This window comes from Chelon labrosus (genome assembly GCF_963514085.1).
Source record: "Chelon labrosus genome assembly, chromosome: 2".
NCBI classification, from domain to species: domain Eukaryota; kingdom Metazoa; phylum Chordata; class Actinopteri; order Mugiliformes; family Mugilidae; genus Chelon; species Chelon labrosus.
The window spans coordinates 6,260,301-6,277,765 of NC_140338.1; the positions used below are offsets into that span (position 1 = coordinate 6,260,301).

Sequence of the window (17,465 nt, forward strand, 5' to 3'; positions counted from 1 at the left end):
CTCCTGTTCCCCTTCTTTCCCCTCTTTGCCAATCCATGACGCTCTGATATTTCCACCAACTAGGCCGTGAGTCTTCCCTTCCTCTTTTCTTGCATTTAAAGTCCTGACGTTTATCCCACAAACCTTTGCTTACCCACACACCTCAGATCCATCCCCGCTTAATCCCTCTATCTCCCAGATACCTTCTGACTCCTAGTCTCATGACCGATCTTCATCCTCTCTATCCATACATTTTGCACATCTAACCGTTTTTTCCCAATCTCATCCCATATTGCGTCTTTTGTTCCTAGCATACAGCAAAGAGACTTGAACTGCTTTCTCAACAAGTATTGAATGGATGGGTGGCTTACAACTAATAGCTATGGCCCTGTTCAGACCTTGCATTAAGATCCGATCTGGGTAATCAGCTCACAAATTACCAGGTTTAGGTACACGTATTCAGACCTGGCATTAACACGCGTCTCCAAATGCGTCTCCAGATCCGATGTCAGTTTTGAGCTCTGTATGCAAATATGTGTCTAATGGATCTCTACCGCTGCTCCACAACCGAGAACAGCGCTGTTTTTTGTGTTTGCGTCACGACTTTGACTTCACACTTTGTTATTATTTCTTTATCTCTTCCTTGACGTTTGTTAGACCTGCGCAAAACTCAAATTATAACGCCGACTCTGGAAGTTTCCATATGCACTGTAATAAAGGTAAATAAAAACACTTGTGTTTATTGAGGAAACACATAACTTAATCACGTGCGGCTCCTCAAACATCAACATGACATCAATTATTAACACAAAATCAAACTTGTGTGCTCATATTAAATACTTTCATTTTTTAATTCTTGATTAGATTTACTTATTTTTTAGTTAACAGCTACATAGTCAGAATATTTTAAAGACTCTCATCACTAATGACCAAGTTTTAGACAATCATTTATGATAGCATAACTCCGCTGACACAGGAGCACCCCTGTTGTGTATAGGCAGTCTTTAATGCGACTCAGGACGAGTTGTCTTCACACCACCAAAGGAGTGTGGACAAGTGCGACCCAGAACACCTCCAAATGTGATCAGAGATCGTATCTATGCGATCTCAGTGCGTCCTGGTGATGTTCAGATCACCCAGACCGGATCTTAATGCAAGGTCTGAACAGGCCCTGAGACATATTTCAGTCTGAACCGCAGTGTGCCAATGTGTACCATTCATTGCCATCCACAGAGCCTCAGTGCTAGCGTGGCTACAAAAAATATATATAAACACTCAAGAGGGGAAGCTGGTAAAAAATTGCTCTGGAAACTGTACATTTGTACAATTCTTCACTCATAGAACACAGGTGTGGATCAAGTGAGTGAGCGCTCGCAGATTTCCACTTATTATACTTTAATTTAAAAGCAAAAGTGCATTTGATCGTGGATGCAATGGGCATAGAGATGCAGGTATTTAAAATCAAGAAAATGCAACAACAAATACGTTGATGCTCGTCTTGCTTCTACGTGAATTCATGGGAGCAGTGAGGACTTGAAGGAATTTTAGTTGAAGGGTAATAGTAATGAAACCTGTTTTGTGTTTTATTTAAGTTTGGATTTACTTTAGAATACTAAACTTTCAATTTGCACACTGTATGTTAGGAACTGGCTCCATTATTCCAACCAACCACCCCCTCCACCCTCTTGAGTATAACCCCACAGTCCTTTCTCAATCCTTCTGCCTTCAACTTCCACCATGCATACCTTCCGACCTCCCACTCTCCGGCAACCATAAAAGTCAACATCCCGCCTCCTCCCCCAGCCACGCCTCCGCATTCTCCTCATCCCCCCTCCCCCCGTCCTCCTAGCTGGAGGACTCGATCGATCAGTCCGTGTGGGTGAGGGCGCCCCAGACACCTTTAACCCTTTAAGTGCCCAGGCCATCCATCCAGCCACAGGAGGAACTCCGACAGGACTCACCTCGCCCCTCAGTCCCCTCTCTTTTTACCAGCTCACACAAAAAAAAAAAAATACTCATACTCACCCATCGTTCTGACTATGTTAATGAATCCGTGAGGAACAGGTATTTAAGTCTCCTTCCTCTGCACGACCCGGGGAAGTAAGTGGGAGGGATAGTGGGAGGCATGCTGGGGCAGGGTGTGGTGGGTGGAATGATTTGTTATTCGAGGCAGCATACAGATGAATACATATGAACTGAATATGTATGGTAGATGCAACCGTGAGGGACTGACTGTGTGTTTGGCAAAGGTGTGAGTGAGGGAGAGAGAGAGGAGCTTGTTTTGTGCATCCTACTCCTTCAGCTCAGTGGATGCACAGTGCATGTCCGCCTCGGTGGCTGCATGAACCTGAACCCGACCGGTGATGCAGTAGACGGCATCACTCAGAGCTGTGTTAGTGATGATAGCAGGCAAAGAACATGCCGCAGCTGGGAATCTTAGGTAAGAGTTACTATCAAGGAGTGTTTGGATTGAATGCAAAGGACATTTTAGGGGCTTTTAATTCTCTATTTCATAAAAGGAGAAAAAAAAATAAGGTGGGTTACGCAAAAAAAATATGCAGATTTGCTTGAGGTGGCATGAACTGAGATCAAGATGTGAAGCTGGATGATGTTATTTGAAACACATTTCACAAAAAAAACATTTTTTGAGATGCTTAGCTCACATGCGACTCTGAGCCCATTAGTTTCAATATACACCGATCAGGCATAACATTATGACCACCACAGTTATACAACCAAAACTGTTGTGACTCATCAGAGAATATACATGGACCTTCTGAGGATGTCCTGTGGTGTCTGGAAACAGAATGGTATTAGTGGGGGACTTTTAGGGGAGGGGCCTCTGTGGATCATCCCACAGACACTTGATCAGTTTGGGATCTAGTGAATTTAGAGGCCAGGTCAACACCTTGTGCTGTTCTTCATGTTTTTTGAGTTGTTCCTGTGTGTGCCTGTGGCAGGCTCCATCCTACTGGGGATGGCTGCTGCCATCAAGGAGTGTCATTGCTATGGGGTGGGGGTGGTCTAGGTGGGTGCTACATGTCTAAGTAACATCCACACGAATGAATGCCAGGTCCAAAAGTTTCCCAGCAGAACACTGAATTGTCCCAAGATGGTCAATGTTATTTACTTCTGCTGTCATTGGTCATAATGTTGTGGCTGATCGGTGTAAATCGTTATATATGTGCCACAAAATGCACTGTTTAGGTGTTAAAAGTACAACAAGCAGCGACTTGTATTTCTAGTTAGACAGAAGTAACAAAAGTGTTGTACATCAGCTCACTTTTGGTTTGCAAGTACACTTTCACAGGAGCACGATGGGAAATGTGAGCTATACCTAAAATAAAAAGAAAAAAATAAATAAGCTGCTTTTTCTGGAGATCCAGGGTTAGTGGCATAGTAGAGCCTACTGCATTTACCTGCTTGTTACTGAACGACCCCAGACAGCTCGTCTCTTATAAATTGTACATCCCCAAAATGCTAAACACCTCGACTCAGTCGCATGCCACCTGTTGCTACACCCCCCTCCGAGAACCTGCTCGACGATTCACGTTAAGTCACTTGTTAACAGCAAATGGGAGGATGCATTTCATATCATGACGCTGCTGTTAGCGGTACTTTGTGACTTTGCATTCTCTCCGAGCACGCGACATTTCTGTAAGTGGAAGGCGTTCACGCTGCAGGAAACTTGTGGTCGCTGACTGGCTGCAAGCAGAGAGCGTGAGCAAAGAAGTAGAAGGTGCACATACCTAGCTGCTACTAATTTAAAGGGATATAGTACTTTTAGAATAGTTTTGAAGGACCACTGCAGCTACGCTACATGCTAGATTTACATATGTAGTAATAGATGTGTGAGGTTTAATTTGTTTTGTAAAAGAACAAAGCTGCACCGGTCGCATGAAAAAATTAAAACTATAGTTTTGCCAGAATAGAATCACTCCACTGCTGCACCCTCCACAGCATGACTCGCCGCTGACTCGAGGACGTCTCCTCCCCTCCTTCACTTACTTTACTGCTCCCCCCCTCCCCTCCTTTGGCCTCTCACATCGTTGATCGCCCTTTTTAAGATGCTTTTACACCATCGCCTCACCCCTTACCTTCGCCTCTTCTCTCCACCCTTTCTTCGCGGTCTCCACCTTTGCCTCTTTGCTCCCTCCATCTGCACCAGGGCTGAGCCACGGTTACAGTTGTGCTCCAGAGGGCGGAGGCTTCGCACACACCTACTGTGCATTTTCGACGCATGACATTGTTTAACAGCGGGTCACATCACAGAACCATTGTACGGACGTTTTTTATTTTTTTATTTGGCATGGTCACGGTACAATGGCTTCGTACCTTTATGGGTTTCAAACACAACCCGTTGCGCTTCTGGCACCCTTCATTCTCCAAATGAATCCCGAATGAGACAGTGTCATCACCGGGAGCTGCATGCCGTCGCGGTACTCTTTGAGGAATGCCTTGTCTTTTCTTTTTTTGTTGACGGTGTGCGTGTATGGGACAATACACACAAATCCTGGTTTCTTGAGTCTCCATTCACGATGGATGCCCTGAGTGTACGCGCTCTAACATGCCAAGAAAACCTGGAACCGGCCACTTGTACAGATTTGACGTGCTTTCTCCTCCCTCCCCTTGCAGATGTGCATGCAAAAGAGCTCTGATAAAATCCCACTAGATGATTGCAGATCTAATGAGGGCAATTTTGTGCTGTGGGCCTGGCCTAATTGATCATTATGGTGTGATAAGATAAGAATCGGTGTAAACGGATGCAGCAATTGGGCTTCCTCTTTCCAGCTGTGAAGGTAATTTTTCACAGAGCTGGTCACGGCAAAAGGCAGCCAGGAGGGAAGGAAGGTTTGCACATCGACAGATCTGTTATCATACTAAAGATTTCAGTAAGGCACCTGAGAGCAAAGCAGGTCTTGTGGAATAAAACGTACATCCTTAGTAGGGGTTAACATGTAATTTAATTTATTTTACATTAAATAATAGTATCTTGCAGGAAATTAACCAAACAGATTTGCTTGTAGATTACATTTCATATACTAGTATTACACTTTTATATTGTATTATTCAAAATTACTTACTCGCTTAATAAAATAGTCATAGGTTGTTCCTTATTATTGAGTTAAATTTGGCCTTTTTGCACTCGTGGTTAAGCTCTGTATGCAATGACAATAATGTCAAATCTAATCTAATACAATATATTAAGTTATTATATCTTATATATATTCTTATGGACACTTTATTTTCTAAGAAATTCCTTTCGTATTTAACTTATTGCTCTAAAACAGCGGCGTCAGTAACATAACAGTATAATAACCTGTAAACTCGAGATTGTTTCACTTTGTTTTAGCGCACAGAAGTACAAGTAAATCATTTAATGAACTATCCTTTTACAAAACTACAAACTTTCTTTAGGAAAATAAGTGCAGTTTCGGGACATTGCTGTCTGCCGTTTAGTTGTGGGTCTCAGTGTTGCTTTCTGTCCACTACTCTTACTAAAAAAACTAGACAAATTAGTAATATTTTATTATTTATTACTAATATTTAAAAATGTTATATTCGGATTTTGTTCAAAATTAGACCCTTTGGCGGGACGTATGTTTTACACCCCTGCTCTAAACAGTTAAGTTAAATGACCACATTTTTTACTTTTCTTTGACAGTATAATCTAATGTTAACGTATTCTGGAGACAGAAATCATAAATGCTCATGTCCTCCCTTTTGATAACTAATGTCTGTAGCGTAAAATAGATCAAATTCAGACCAGTGTAAAAAAAAAAAAGAAAGAAAGAAAAGATTGACAGCATCCTGCAGTTTGTCAATAATCATGCATTTTAATATATCTTATCATAACCTTATAAAGCCTTTTCTTTTTCATTATTCCAAGTTTTGAGTAAATCACAGTGATCGCGTTAGCTCCGTCACTGCTACCATCCTGTGGGATTCGCTGACTCTGACGTACATATCCTCAGTCTCTAAAACCAGACATAGCAATTAAGACGATTAAACTTAAACCATTAATGAACTCTGCTTTCACCTTTTTCTATCCTCAGCTCTCACCGTGTACTGTTGAGAAGCCGTCAAACAGACCTGGAGCTTTATTTAAATAAGCAACCTTTGATATATTTATAGCGTTTGAATAAAATCTGAAATAATCTGTTTAATGATGAAGCATGATACTGACAAATTATTAGACTAAACTCTGTTACAGTGCGCGCTAGGATGTGCAACGAGAATGATAGATTAATAAACATAAATAATAATAATAAAAAAATGCCTGTTCAGTTGTCATGGAGACAGGAGATGGGTTATCGGGGAGGGTGGGGTTGAATGTAAGGGGAGTGTGTGTGTGTTGTTGTTGATGTGTGGGCGGGGGTTATTTCCAGTCAGGTATGTCCATCTTGCTGTCCTTCCTTCTTTGTCTGTCTCTCATATGGATGTATTTTTTCCTGTTTCTACCAAACCCCCCTCTCTCTCTCTATCTCTCTCTCTTTCTTGTCTTGTGTCTGTGTGTCTATGTCGGTCTGTCTTCTATCAATGTGTGTCTCTGTGTGTGTTTGTCTCTCCTTTCTATGTGTTTCCCTCCCCTCCCCTCCCCTCCCCTCCCCTCCCTACCTCCCCTTCCTCCCTCCCTTCCTCGTCTTCTTCTGTCTTTTCTTTTTCCGTCTGTCGCTGTCACTGACTCTCGCTGTCTCCACCTTCGGTGAAACTCGACAGGAGCAGCACCCGGTAAAGTTCCTACCTCTGTCCTCCTCCATTCTGTCCCCTGCTCTCCACCACCGGGTCAAATTGGCTTCTCTCTCTTTCTTTCTTTGTTCCTCTTATAGTCCGTGCTCATTCTCGCCGTATCGTTGTTATTTTGTTTTGTTTTGTTTTGTTTTTCTCCACCACCGTCACCCAGGAAACCATCGAAACACTCGCTGGGTTGAATTTAAAAGGAACTGATTTATTTATTGCAAAAAAATTTTACAGGAAGTCTCATCACTCCTTTAACTAAGGGATACCCCACCCACAATTTGTCTTTTTTTGGTGATCGCACATAAATAGGCTTGAAAAGAGGCTCTAAAACGTGTTTTCTGTCCTTCGCAGAGGTTTAGTGCCGTGATAAGCTTAAACTTTAGTCAGCTGAAGGAAATCTTGGTCGACTGAAAACTCTAAAACTAATTCGTCACGTCTAGATTATCCAATACAGCCACAGTGAACTGAGTGCACTCCACCTCGTAGCCTAATTATGAATCATGTTATAACAACGGACCAAAAGCCAACTTGCTTTCATAGGTTATAGAGTTTTTAGATGCCTTGAGGAGTTCGGACTCAACTTGTTGGTCACCTGTTTTAGCAAAATGCAAACACACCAACAACTTCTTTGACACGGAGTCTGTTAGTTTGTGGCTGACTTTGCTGCAAGTGTAAATCTCTCTTTCCTGCCATTGAATGTAGTTGATTAATCCTCGCAGTCTATTAATCTAGCACCGTGATTGTCAAGAGAATAAGATTTTGGTCAGACAAACACCATATTGACCCATTTGTAACTGCTACCAGATCAAATTTTGTATTACAGTATTATTATTTGTATACAGTAACAGTAATAGGCGGTTTATGCTTCTGCGTCAATTTGATGCCGTAGCCTAATGTGCGCCTCCTCAAAAATTTAACTACGCCTCACGGCAACACAGACAGCAACAGCTGTGATTGGCCCAGTTGATAGTAGTTCCAGCTGCTTCTCCATCTCCGCAATTTTCGATTTGATTGTTTTAAAGATGGAACACATCGAGGAAAGGTTAACTGAGGAGGTTCGGAGATATAAACGTTTGTACGACTCGTCTTCGGCGAAATATCGGCGTCGGTTTCAGTCGAAATGTTTGAAAATGAAGCAGGAAGTGGAAACAAAAATGAACCCGACTGGGACAAAGCACCGACTAGTGTTTGGGTGGCGTCTTTAAAGAGCGAGCTAGATTGACCAATGTTCAAGTGTAAATGGCTCGCACCAGCGTTGGCGTACCTTAACTGAGCCTTAAGTTGCAATTACATGTAATTTGTTAACTGACGATGTATATTTAAGGTATCCTGACTTGAGCATAATATCCACTTCTAAAGACAAGAGCATTCTTCAGCATTTGTCTGTGGTTAAGTTTAAACAATCGGACCATACTGTAAAAGCTGGAAAACGTTGACCACAGTTGTAGTCTCTGGCGTGAGTCAAGCGTCTTGTAGGCCCGTCATCCACCCCGACCTCCACCTGCAGAACTCCTGTGCAGTTCATAAAGACAAACCCTTTCAACAAAAAAATATAAAATGAATACATAGATGATAGATGTGTACTTTGCCTTATCTTGGTACTACAGGGTTATGTAAGACAGACTGACGTAGGACCATTTTTAGTAGGACCAAGTTCTGCTGAACCTTCCATGAATCCGTGATGGAAACAAATAAATAAATCAGACAGCCTCCTTTTAATCCTACAGATGTTGACTCACATATCAGATTTTGGGTGGAGTACCACATTAACTGTGTCACTTTAGTCCTACAGGGCTGATAGTATTCCAAAAATAAATTCCTATCCATCATACGTCCAATATGTGAGACTCAGATAACTGTCGCCAATATCACTATGCAAGTGTGTGCGTGTGCACTTGTGAGATATTGTGTGTGCATGTGTGTATATGTGCAGGGATGTTGTTGGTTCCTGACACCTATGGCCTTACGGGGCTTTACACTAATACTTTAAAGCTGCTCTGATAGAGAGACCTCGGACCTACTCGGCTTCAAAGCAGGGAGGCCTATTGATTATCGACTGAGTCTTGTCTCGCGCGCACACGCGAGCCCTTCCCCCCACACCTGCCGAACTCCCCCTCACCCACAAACACACACACACAGATGCGTACAACTGCCAAGGCCGTGACTCGGTCAGTCAGCACTGAATTGAATTGTCTTACGTTTTCTGTCACGGGACCTGAGTTCATAGTTAAAGACGGAGCCCTGATGGACGACCTGTCTTCTGCTCAGGCTTGGCAGGACTCCACATGTCTCCTGCCTTGTTTTTTTTTTAGTTTTTTATTAGTTTTTCCCACTTACTGTAAAAATCAAGTCAACTATTTTCACCCTTGACATCCCAATTTAACATCTCTAATAATAGTACACAGGCATATAGATCATATAGGCCCTAAATATAATTCCCTCCGGTCGCCCTCATGGCTCGTTTTACACTATCGACGTTTATTTGTCTCACAATGTTGTGTCCTCTTAGCCGCATCACATGTCAGCAGAGTCTCACATAGCCTCCGTTTCTACGGCCCTGACCGGAGAGAATCGACAAAATGATTTCTGAAATATGGATTTTAAATTAACGGAAGCTATGTGAAACGAATCAATCCATTTGACGGCAAACACACGCAGGATTATACCGACATAATCCTAGCCATGCAACACTCAAAGTTCACGTTTCCGCACCAAAAGAACTGAGAAGCGTTTCACTGAAAAAGAAAGAAAGAGGTTTGGCTGGGCACTCCGCCGGGAGATGCCTGTGGATATGGAATGAGTGAATGCCTCTTACACGATAGCGACGATTATGATAAGTGGTGGTGATGCTTTTGGATGTCCATGAAACCAAACGGTCAGACAACAACTGGTTGTGTTCTCTCCCACCGGTTTCATGTTTGACGCACACTTCAAAGTTTTTGTTTCTGCTAAGGAAGAGACTGCAAGAGCTTTGAATGTCCGCTCCAGTGCAGCGTACTTTTTATTCTAAACTACTGCAAGTGTCGTGTCATTGTTGATTAATTGCAAAAAAAAAGGGTCCATGTCCTCACTCCTCCACACTGCTCTCTAATTTTATCTTTTTACACTGTTTACTTTGTTCCTCCGGATGGACCCTAGGGGGAGCAGCAAAGGCAAAGACATCAGTACGATCAAGTCGCTTCGTGTGCTGAGGGTGCTGCGTCCTCTTAAGACCATCAAGCGTCTCCCCAAGTTAAAGGTAGAGCTCAGACTGCCTGCTCATTCATCTCACATCTCCACACAAGTTATTTGTTTCTAGTTTTGTTGCTTTTTACTTATTTTGCACAGACAAAAGAGCAAAAAGAGCACAGACAAACAAGTGTAAACAGATTAAAAGTACATTAACAGACACTTTCAAATATACGCACCGCTAATTGGTTGAATTATCCCATGAGTTCAGTTTTAGCACATCTTTACAAAAGATAGTTTCTCTTCTGTGATCGTGCAGTGATTGCCGAGAGCGTGTTACCATTTCCGTCCCCTCTTCTTCGCAGGCCGTCTTTGACTGTGTGGTCAACTCTCTGAAGAACGTGCTGAACATCTTGATTGTCTACATGCTCTTCATGTTCATCTTCGCCGTGGTGGCCGTGCAGCTCTTCAAGGGCCGCTTCTTCTACTGCACCGACGAATCCAAAGAGTTTGAGCGCGACTGCAGGTCGGTGCAAGAAACGCCTCTCTACGTGCACCCCGCTTGTCACTTCAGTACTCCAGTGAAAATAAATGCATTCTGATGTCTTGTAATGTAAACATCTAAATCTTAGCTTTGTGGAGGTTTTGGCATTCAGCATTTGTCTGTTGAAGTGCATGTTTCTACTATTTTGACAACCCCATTTTAGTCAGTGGCTAAATAACAGAGACACTTTAGTGTTTAATTCAAACTGCATCATCTATAATGATCATGCTGTTGAAACAGAACATTACAACAGTCATGAAGGGAGATTTAGTGCAGGGCTGTTATATTAGACCACATTTTCACTAGAGTACAGTACTCTCTCTTAGTGTCATACCTTCACATGGATGCTCAGCTCCGTCCTGTATCTGTAGATTTACCGTCAAATGCTGCCACCTAGAGGATCAAGCTGTGCATTTCAGTTAATCGTGTCAGTCAGTCACAAACAGGCCTTTTCTTTCCTGAACTTTCCTTTCCACGTGTGTTTTACTGACTCATAAACCTGTGTGTGTTTCTTTTCCTTCAGGGGCGAGTATTTAGTTTATGAAAGGGATGAAGTTAAAGCTCAGAAGCGGGAGTGGAAGAAGTACGATTTTCACTACGACAACGTGGCTTGGGCCTTGCTCACCCTCTTCACTGTCTCCACTGGAGAGGGGTGGCCGCAGTGAGTGGATTTACATGCCTGTAAACACGTTAATGATCACAAACAACATGTATTCATCTCAGCTGAACTTTTCTTCCGGTCTCTTCCTCTTTCAGAGTGTTAAAGCACTCAGTGGACTCCACCTATGAGAATCAGGGCCCTAGCCCAGGTTACAGAATGGAAATGTCCATCTTTTACGTGGTGTACTTCGTTGTCTTCCCCTTCTTCTTCGTGAACATCTTTGTGGCTCTCATCATCATCACCTTCCAGGAACAGGGGGATAAGATGATGGAAGACTATAGCTTAGAAAAGAACGAGGTGAGGGCCGATTCGGAGATCTCTCTAGAGTCTTAAATTAAAAGCCAAAGCTGATATAACATTATCTTCTTCCTCCTTCTTCTCCCGCTCCAGAGAGCCTGTATAGATTTTGCCATCAACGCCAGGCCTCTGACTCGCCACATGCCGAAGAACAAACTAAGCTTCCAGTATCGCATGTGGCAGTTCGTGGTGTCTCCGCCCTTCGAGTACAGCATCATGGCTCTAATCGCGCTCAACACTATCGTCCTCATGATGAAGGTACGTCGGCAATCGGTGTCTCTGACGTTCCCTCGTTTGTTTAATGTGTTTGATCTTTCGGGTTAATATTTGCAGCTTTGCACACATGCCATGTATGTATCAATCACAAGAAAACCTTAAATAGAGCCAGTCTATCACAGGGCTAACACAGAGAGACAGACATCCATTCACACAATTTAGAATCACCAATGAAGCTAATGAGCATGTCTTTGGACGGTGGGAGGAAACTGGAGTGCCCGGAGAGAACCCACGCAGACACAGGGAGAACAATGCTTTCTAAACTCCAAGCTTTGGACACATCCTTAAAGCTGCACATCACAATTTATTTGTAAGAGCAGTGGCTGAAATCCGTGGAGTACCTACGGTAATGGACTTATCAAACCAAAATGCATCACAGAGCGCCACAGTAGGTCATTCCTGCCAGTGGCCATCAAACTTTATAACTCCTCCTGCTGAGCGTTGGTCACTTTTAACATTTAAGACTCTGCAAATAGTAAATACCTTGTGCAGTATTTAGTTTTTATGCATCAGTTATTTAATTCTATCTTCTCGCAACTCTCACTTTATAGGAGCAACTGCAACAATTTCCTCGAAGGATTAATAAAGTATTCTGATTCTGACTCAAGAGTCCAGACTGTGTCGTTCCCCACAGCTCTGCTTAACATTTTACCATCTTTTAGCTCATTGTTTTAGTTTAATACCTCAAGGGTTCACTCTCATCAACCCTTAACAAGCTCTTTGTAGAATCTGAGCCGCTACGAAGCACAAAGTTAGCAAATACACAAAAGAAAAAAAGCCAAATATTCCCCTGTGTCTGCACGGTGTCAAAATATGCAGCTGCTTAGTTACCATTAGCCATATCACTTTTTGCTAGGTGATATTGTCGCGAACGTAGCATGCGATTCTCACATTTGCTGCACAAACATTAAGACTTTTTAAACAAAGCACGTAGCAGAGATTCTACAAAGCCGTGAAAGAAACATATCAGCTTGTGGAAATGGGCATCCGATGTCTCCTTTAAATATGTTTAATGTCCTTAAGGTAGGCAGCTTTAAAAGCCATTGAATCCATGAAGGAGTTACCTAAGTTCTCATTTTTTGCATACAAAATCTAGAAATAAACTGCCTGTAATTATTACTAATACTTGCATACTAATACTTAATTATGGTCACGTAATAGTAGATAGATAGATTATCCAAAAACGCTGCACTGAAGACACTTTCTCACTCCTTTTTTTTATTTTCGTGTTGTGTTGCTGCAGTTTGACGGTGCATCGGTAACCTACGACGACGTCCTGAAGAACCTCAACATTGTGTTTACGACTTTCTTCTTCATGGAATCAGTCCTCAAGATCATTGCTTTTGGCCCTCTGGTAAGACAAAACATAAAGCACCCCGCACAGACACGCTCATCGTTCCCTCTATCTGGGCTGACCCAGAGTCTATATGCTCCAGTGTTTCATCCTATTATTCATTTATGAGCGGGTTATTTTGGTAGACAGATCTAGAGCATGTTCTTCCTGTCCCTGAAAAAACCCAGAGTGCACCCTGTTGCACGGCAGTCACGCTATCAGCCTCCTTTTCGCCCTGTTTCCACGGTAACAACAGCACCATTGGTCAGGGGCGTGTTCCTCACCCTCCCGCCCTGCCTCCCTCGCCCCTTCTCTGGCTTCGGTACCTGGGAGGAGGCTACCTTTGGCTTTCCTTGTCTTCTCATTGGATGACTTTAACTTTTCTCTCTCTCTCTCCCAACAGAATTACTTCAGAGACGCCTGGAATATTTTTGATTTTGTCTCCGTCCTTGGAAGCATCACTGATATATTAGTGACAGAACTTGGGGTAAGTGATGCGGGCCGGTCCAACCAATTAAATCTGTTAGGTGCAGCTGAACGCTAGCTAATGATTTGTCAAACGAGACTGGGTTAGCATGCTCAGGAAAAACTAGCCCTTTGATTAAATCTTAGTTTTATTTCAGTGTCTTGTGTATGTTCTCAATAAATATACACCGATCAGCCACAACATTATGACCACGGACAGTATACGTAAATAACATTGGCCATCTTGTGTCAATTCAGTGTTCTGCTGGAAAACTTCTGGACCTGGAATTCATTCATGTGGATGTTACTTAGACATGTAGCACCCACCTAGACCAGACTAGGCACCCCCACCTCATAGCAATGACACTCCTTGATGGCAGCAGCCATCCCCAGCAGGATGCAGCCTGACACAGGCACACACAAACAAACGCCTTAGGAACACACAAGGTTCCTAAAGGTTGACCTGGCCTCTAAATTCACTAGATCCCAAACTGTTCAAGTATCTCTGTGATGATCCACAGAGACCCTTCCTCACAAAGGCCCCCCATTAACAACATTCTGTTGCCAGACACCACAGGACGTCCTCAGAAGGCCCATGTTCATTCTCTGACGAGTCACAACTGTTCTGGAGGCACAAGGGCGACCTACACAATATTAGGAAGGTGGTCATAATGTTATGCCTAATCTGTGTATGTTCATGTCAAAAGTGGAGTCAGAAGGTGATCTACTGTGCAGTTAGTTTTTAGCTCACAGCCTTGAATATTCTACGATAAATAGAGCAAAAAGTCCTGATTTGGATTTTACCCATTTTTTTTAGCCGTTATCTGTAGAAGCCTGAGATAGCCACTTAGGTAATTTCACAAGCCAAAGATGTTCAAGGTTAAAGCAAGAGTATGTTATTGATAAAGACACAAATTTCATAAATCTAACTTACTCCACAACCAGGTCAAAAGGTTAAATGTACGAGGCAGAACTAAAACTCTGTGGAAGTGTTAGTAAGAGGACGTCTTTAAAGTTAGCGTACTTGAGATTTTGCTCTTGACTTTTCCGTATGTACCTAAACAAACTCTTTTCCCTCACTGTGGATTTTGCTGTTGTTTGTATGTCTAACACTATGTCTGTGCTTTATTCTGTAACATATAATATAACTGTGGATGTAGGACTCAGTGTCTGTGAAAGCCAGTAGCAGTTTCAGCCTCTCTCTGTTGTTCACCTATTGTAAACGCCAAACAGCGTATCTTGCGTCGACTTATCATTTACTTATAACACCGCTCTTCTCCCCCCGTGCTGGAGTCTCGCTCTCGTTCACGCTGACTAGATTAGCAGTAACTAAGAGCTAAGTGCTGCAGTCTAACCGCTTTTTCCCTCTGGCTGTGTCGGAGGTGCCACATTTATACATTAATTGACATCCGCGCCGCGTTCAGCATTCGAGTAATCGTTTCAGACGTCTGATTGATAGGATAGTGTCAGGTTGGATCAGGACTTTGCGCTTTAAGTGAAGCGTCGGTCTCAGTTAATACTCACACGGTTGCTTCTTATTTGCACTTGAGATGAATCCAAAAACCAGCAATCAGTTCAGATTAACAGTAAAGGCGCTTTTAGGGTACTGCGGGACCTTGACGCCGTAACCTACGTACGTAGCCCATGAAGGTGTGAGCCATTTAAACTTGTGCGCTCGTCACTCTTGCTCGCTATGTAAAAACGCCGACCAAACACTAGCCAATCGGGTTAATTTTTGTTTCTACTTCCTGCTTCACTTTCAATAATCACGACTGAAGCTTTCCCCCGAAATTTCACCGAAATTTCGCCGAAGACAAGTCGTACAAACCTTTGTATCTCCGAACCTCCTCAGTTAACCTTTCCTCGATGTGTTCCATCTTTAATGATCCAAAACAATCAATTCCAAAATTGCGCAGATGAAGAAGCAGGCGGAAATACTAAAGCGGAAACACACTACTACCAAGAGGACCAATCACCGCTTGCGGCACGTAGTTACATTTCTGGGGTGGTGCACGTAAGCTACGGCGCTAGGGTCTGCGTTGACGCCGTAGCCTCTGCGTCAACTTAACGCAAAAGTATAAGCGGCCCGTTAGGGTAGAAGCCGGTCTAAATAATATGATTAAAGACAAAGGGAGGCTGAACTGTCTCAAATGAGCTGTTGTTGTTGGTTTCTCATGACACCCATAATGATTCCGTCTTCCTCTTCTATCTCTTTACATGCTTTCTTTAAACCTCTCTACTTTGTTGGCGCCCTTCGCCCCTCCCACCCCTTCCTCCTCTGATAAATAATAATAAAAAAAAATAATCCATCCAATCAAAATGCACTATGAAATCCTTCATCGTGTTCTCCATCCGTGCTGCGCCATGACATGTGGTGGTGGTGCTGTGATGATGATGATGATGATATTGATGGTGATGGTGTGTGTTCCGCCCCCATGCCCCTGCCCAATAAAACACACGACCAACCTCCCTTCTCCCACCTCTCCCACCTCCCCCACCTCCCAAAAAAAATATTTGAAAAAAAAATCTTTCACCCACTCACAATTAACTTCAACTTAACAAAAAAAAAAATTAAAACAAAAAATAAACAACCTTCCTCCATTCATCTTTCTACATCTTCGCACATGTAGAATCTGGTTGGTTTGTAATTTATCTCTCAAAGCTTTTCTGCTGCATCTTCATTGGCCATGCATACCCCGATTCACCCCTTACCCCCAGTCATGTGGCCCCCCTACATCACCAGGCTCTCAACCCTTCGACCCCAGTGCATGCGCTTTCTGAATGATGAATCTTTTTTAAACTCTTTGTACTTGATTATTAATATAATCAAATTTTTACACACACTTAGATGCACATTCAGTCACCCAGAAAACTTTTGCAAATTCATTTATTTGCTGCTTTAAACTGTATGCAGTTTAGCCCCCAGGTTGCCCTCAGCACTTGATTAATTTCCAACATCTACTATTTTTTTTACCGGGGGAATTAGCAATTGAGACCACGAGCTGCAAATTTAAGTAGCTTTACATGTTAGAAGGCAAAGCAGACTCAGCTTTGTGCATCAAATTAGGTCTACTGATCCATTTTCTACCACATGAGCTCTGGTTCTTAGACCCGTTTCATTCAGGATCATTGGAGCTATCTAGACAACCAGCCCACGTTGCCCAAGCACAACAGAAGTAAAAGTACTTATTATCTGCAAGCTTTAGTTCTTTTATTGGAGATATTTGTTTTTATCCACACACAAGCATGAGCAAACTATTAACTACACTCATGTTGCTCAGATAAAGGAAGCCCTGCTCTTCTTTTTGTTCTAACTGGGAACCAATTGGTTTCTGAGCCAATTTGTAACGTTAATAAACGAATAAATAGGTGCGAAATCTGTTCCATGTTGGTAGAAAATGTGTGTCAAGATCTAGTTTGACGTGTATTCAACTGTACACTGGTAAATTCATTAATCTAACACAATGAAAATCTACTTTTAGTGCAACTGGATAAGTGAATGTTTGAATCACAGTTTATGATGTGCTCGGCCCCAACTGGCCCCTGCTGGTCTGCATGTAGGCCAGTTCTTTCCTTTAAAACCAAAATGAAAAAAAATATCGTATGCTGCCATGCCATGCCATGCCATGCCAAGCTAAGCCATGCCTGCTCTGAGGCTGCTTCCTGTCCCTCCTCCTCTTCCTCCTCATCCTCCTCCTTTCCTTCCCGCCTGCCTTGCCTGTCAACCACAATATGCCACAGCCTCACAGAGGAACTGTACATCAGACCAGAACACAGAATTTAGGCCTACATGCTGGGATTGCAGCCTTAGGAAACACTAATGTTGAATTTTAATTTGGATCTGCTCATATTCTTGAAACTTAAATATTTGGTCCAACTTGATGTGCATTGTGATAAATTCCAGATGGTAGAAGCTAGATCAAAAATTTTATCATTAAGAAACTAAAGTCTGCAAAACTCTGACCAAGTTAATGAAAAGGATCATTTGTGTTTCTTAAAGC

At 42.7% G+C, this 17,465-nt stretch overlaps 1 protein-coding gene across 1 annotated transcript in view; it reads left to right on the top strand.

Annotated features, from left to right (window-relative positions):
* Positions 1–17,465, top strand: part of cacna1ab (calcium channel, voltage-dependent, P/Q type, alpha 1A subunit, b) — a gene marked incomplete at both ends in the record, with an annotated part of 167,288 nt that overhangs the window by 114,716 nt on the left and 35,107 nt on the right. The window contains 7 exons of the mRNA XM_084568105.1: positions 9,859–9,958; positions 10,254–10,414; positions 10,956–11,093; positions 11,189–11,390; positions 11,484–11,648; positions 12,910–13,020; positions 13,403–13,486. Coding sequence (XP_084424231.1) covers positions 9,859–9,958; positions 10,254–10,414; positions 10,956–11,093; positions 11,189–11,390; positions 11,484–11,648; positions 12,910–13,020; positions 13,403–13,486 — 961 coding nt within the window. The remainder of the gene's footprint in view (positions 1–9,858; positions 9,959–10,253; positions 10,415–10,955; positions 11,094–11,188; positions 11,391–11,483; positions 11,649–12,909; positions 13,021–13,402; positions 13,487–17,465) is intronic.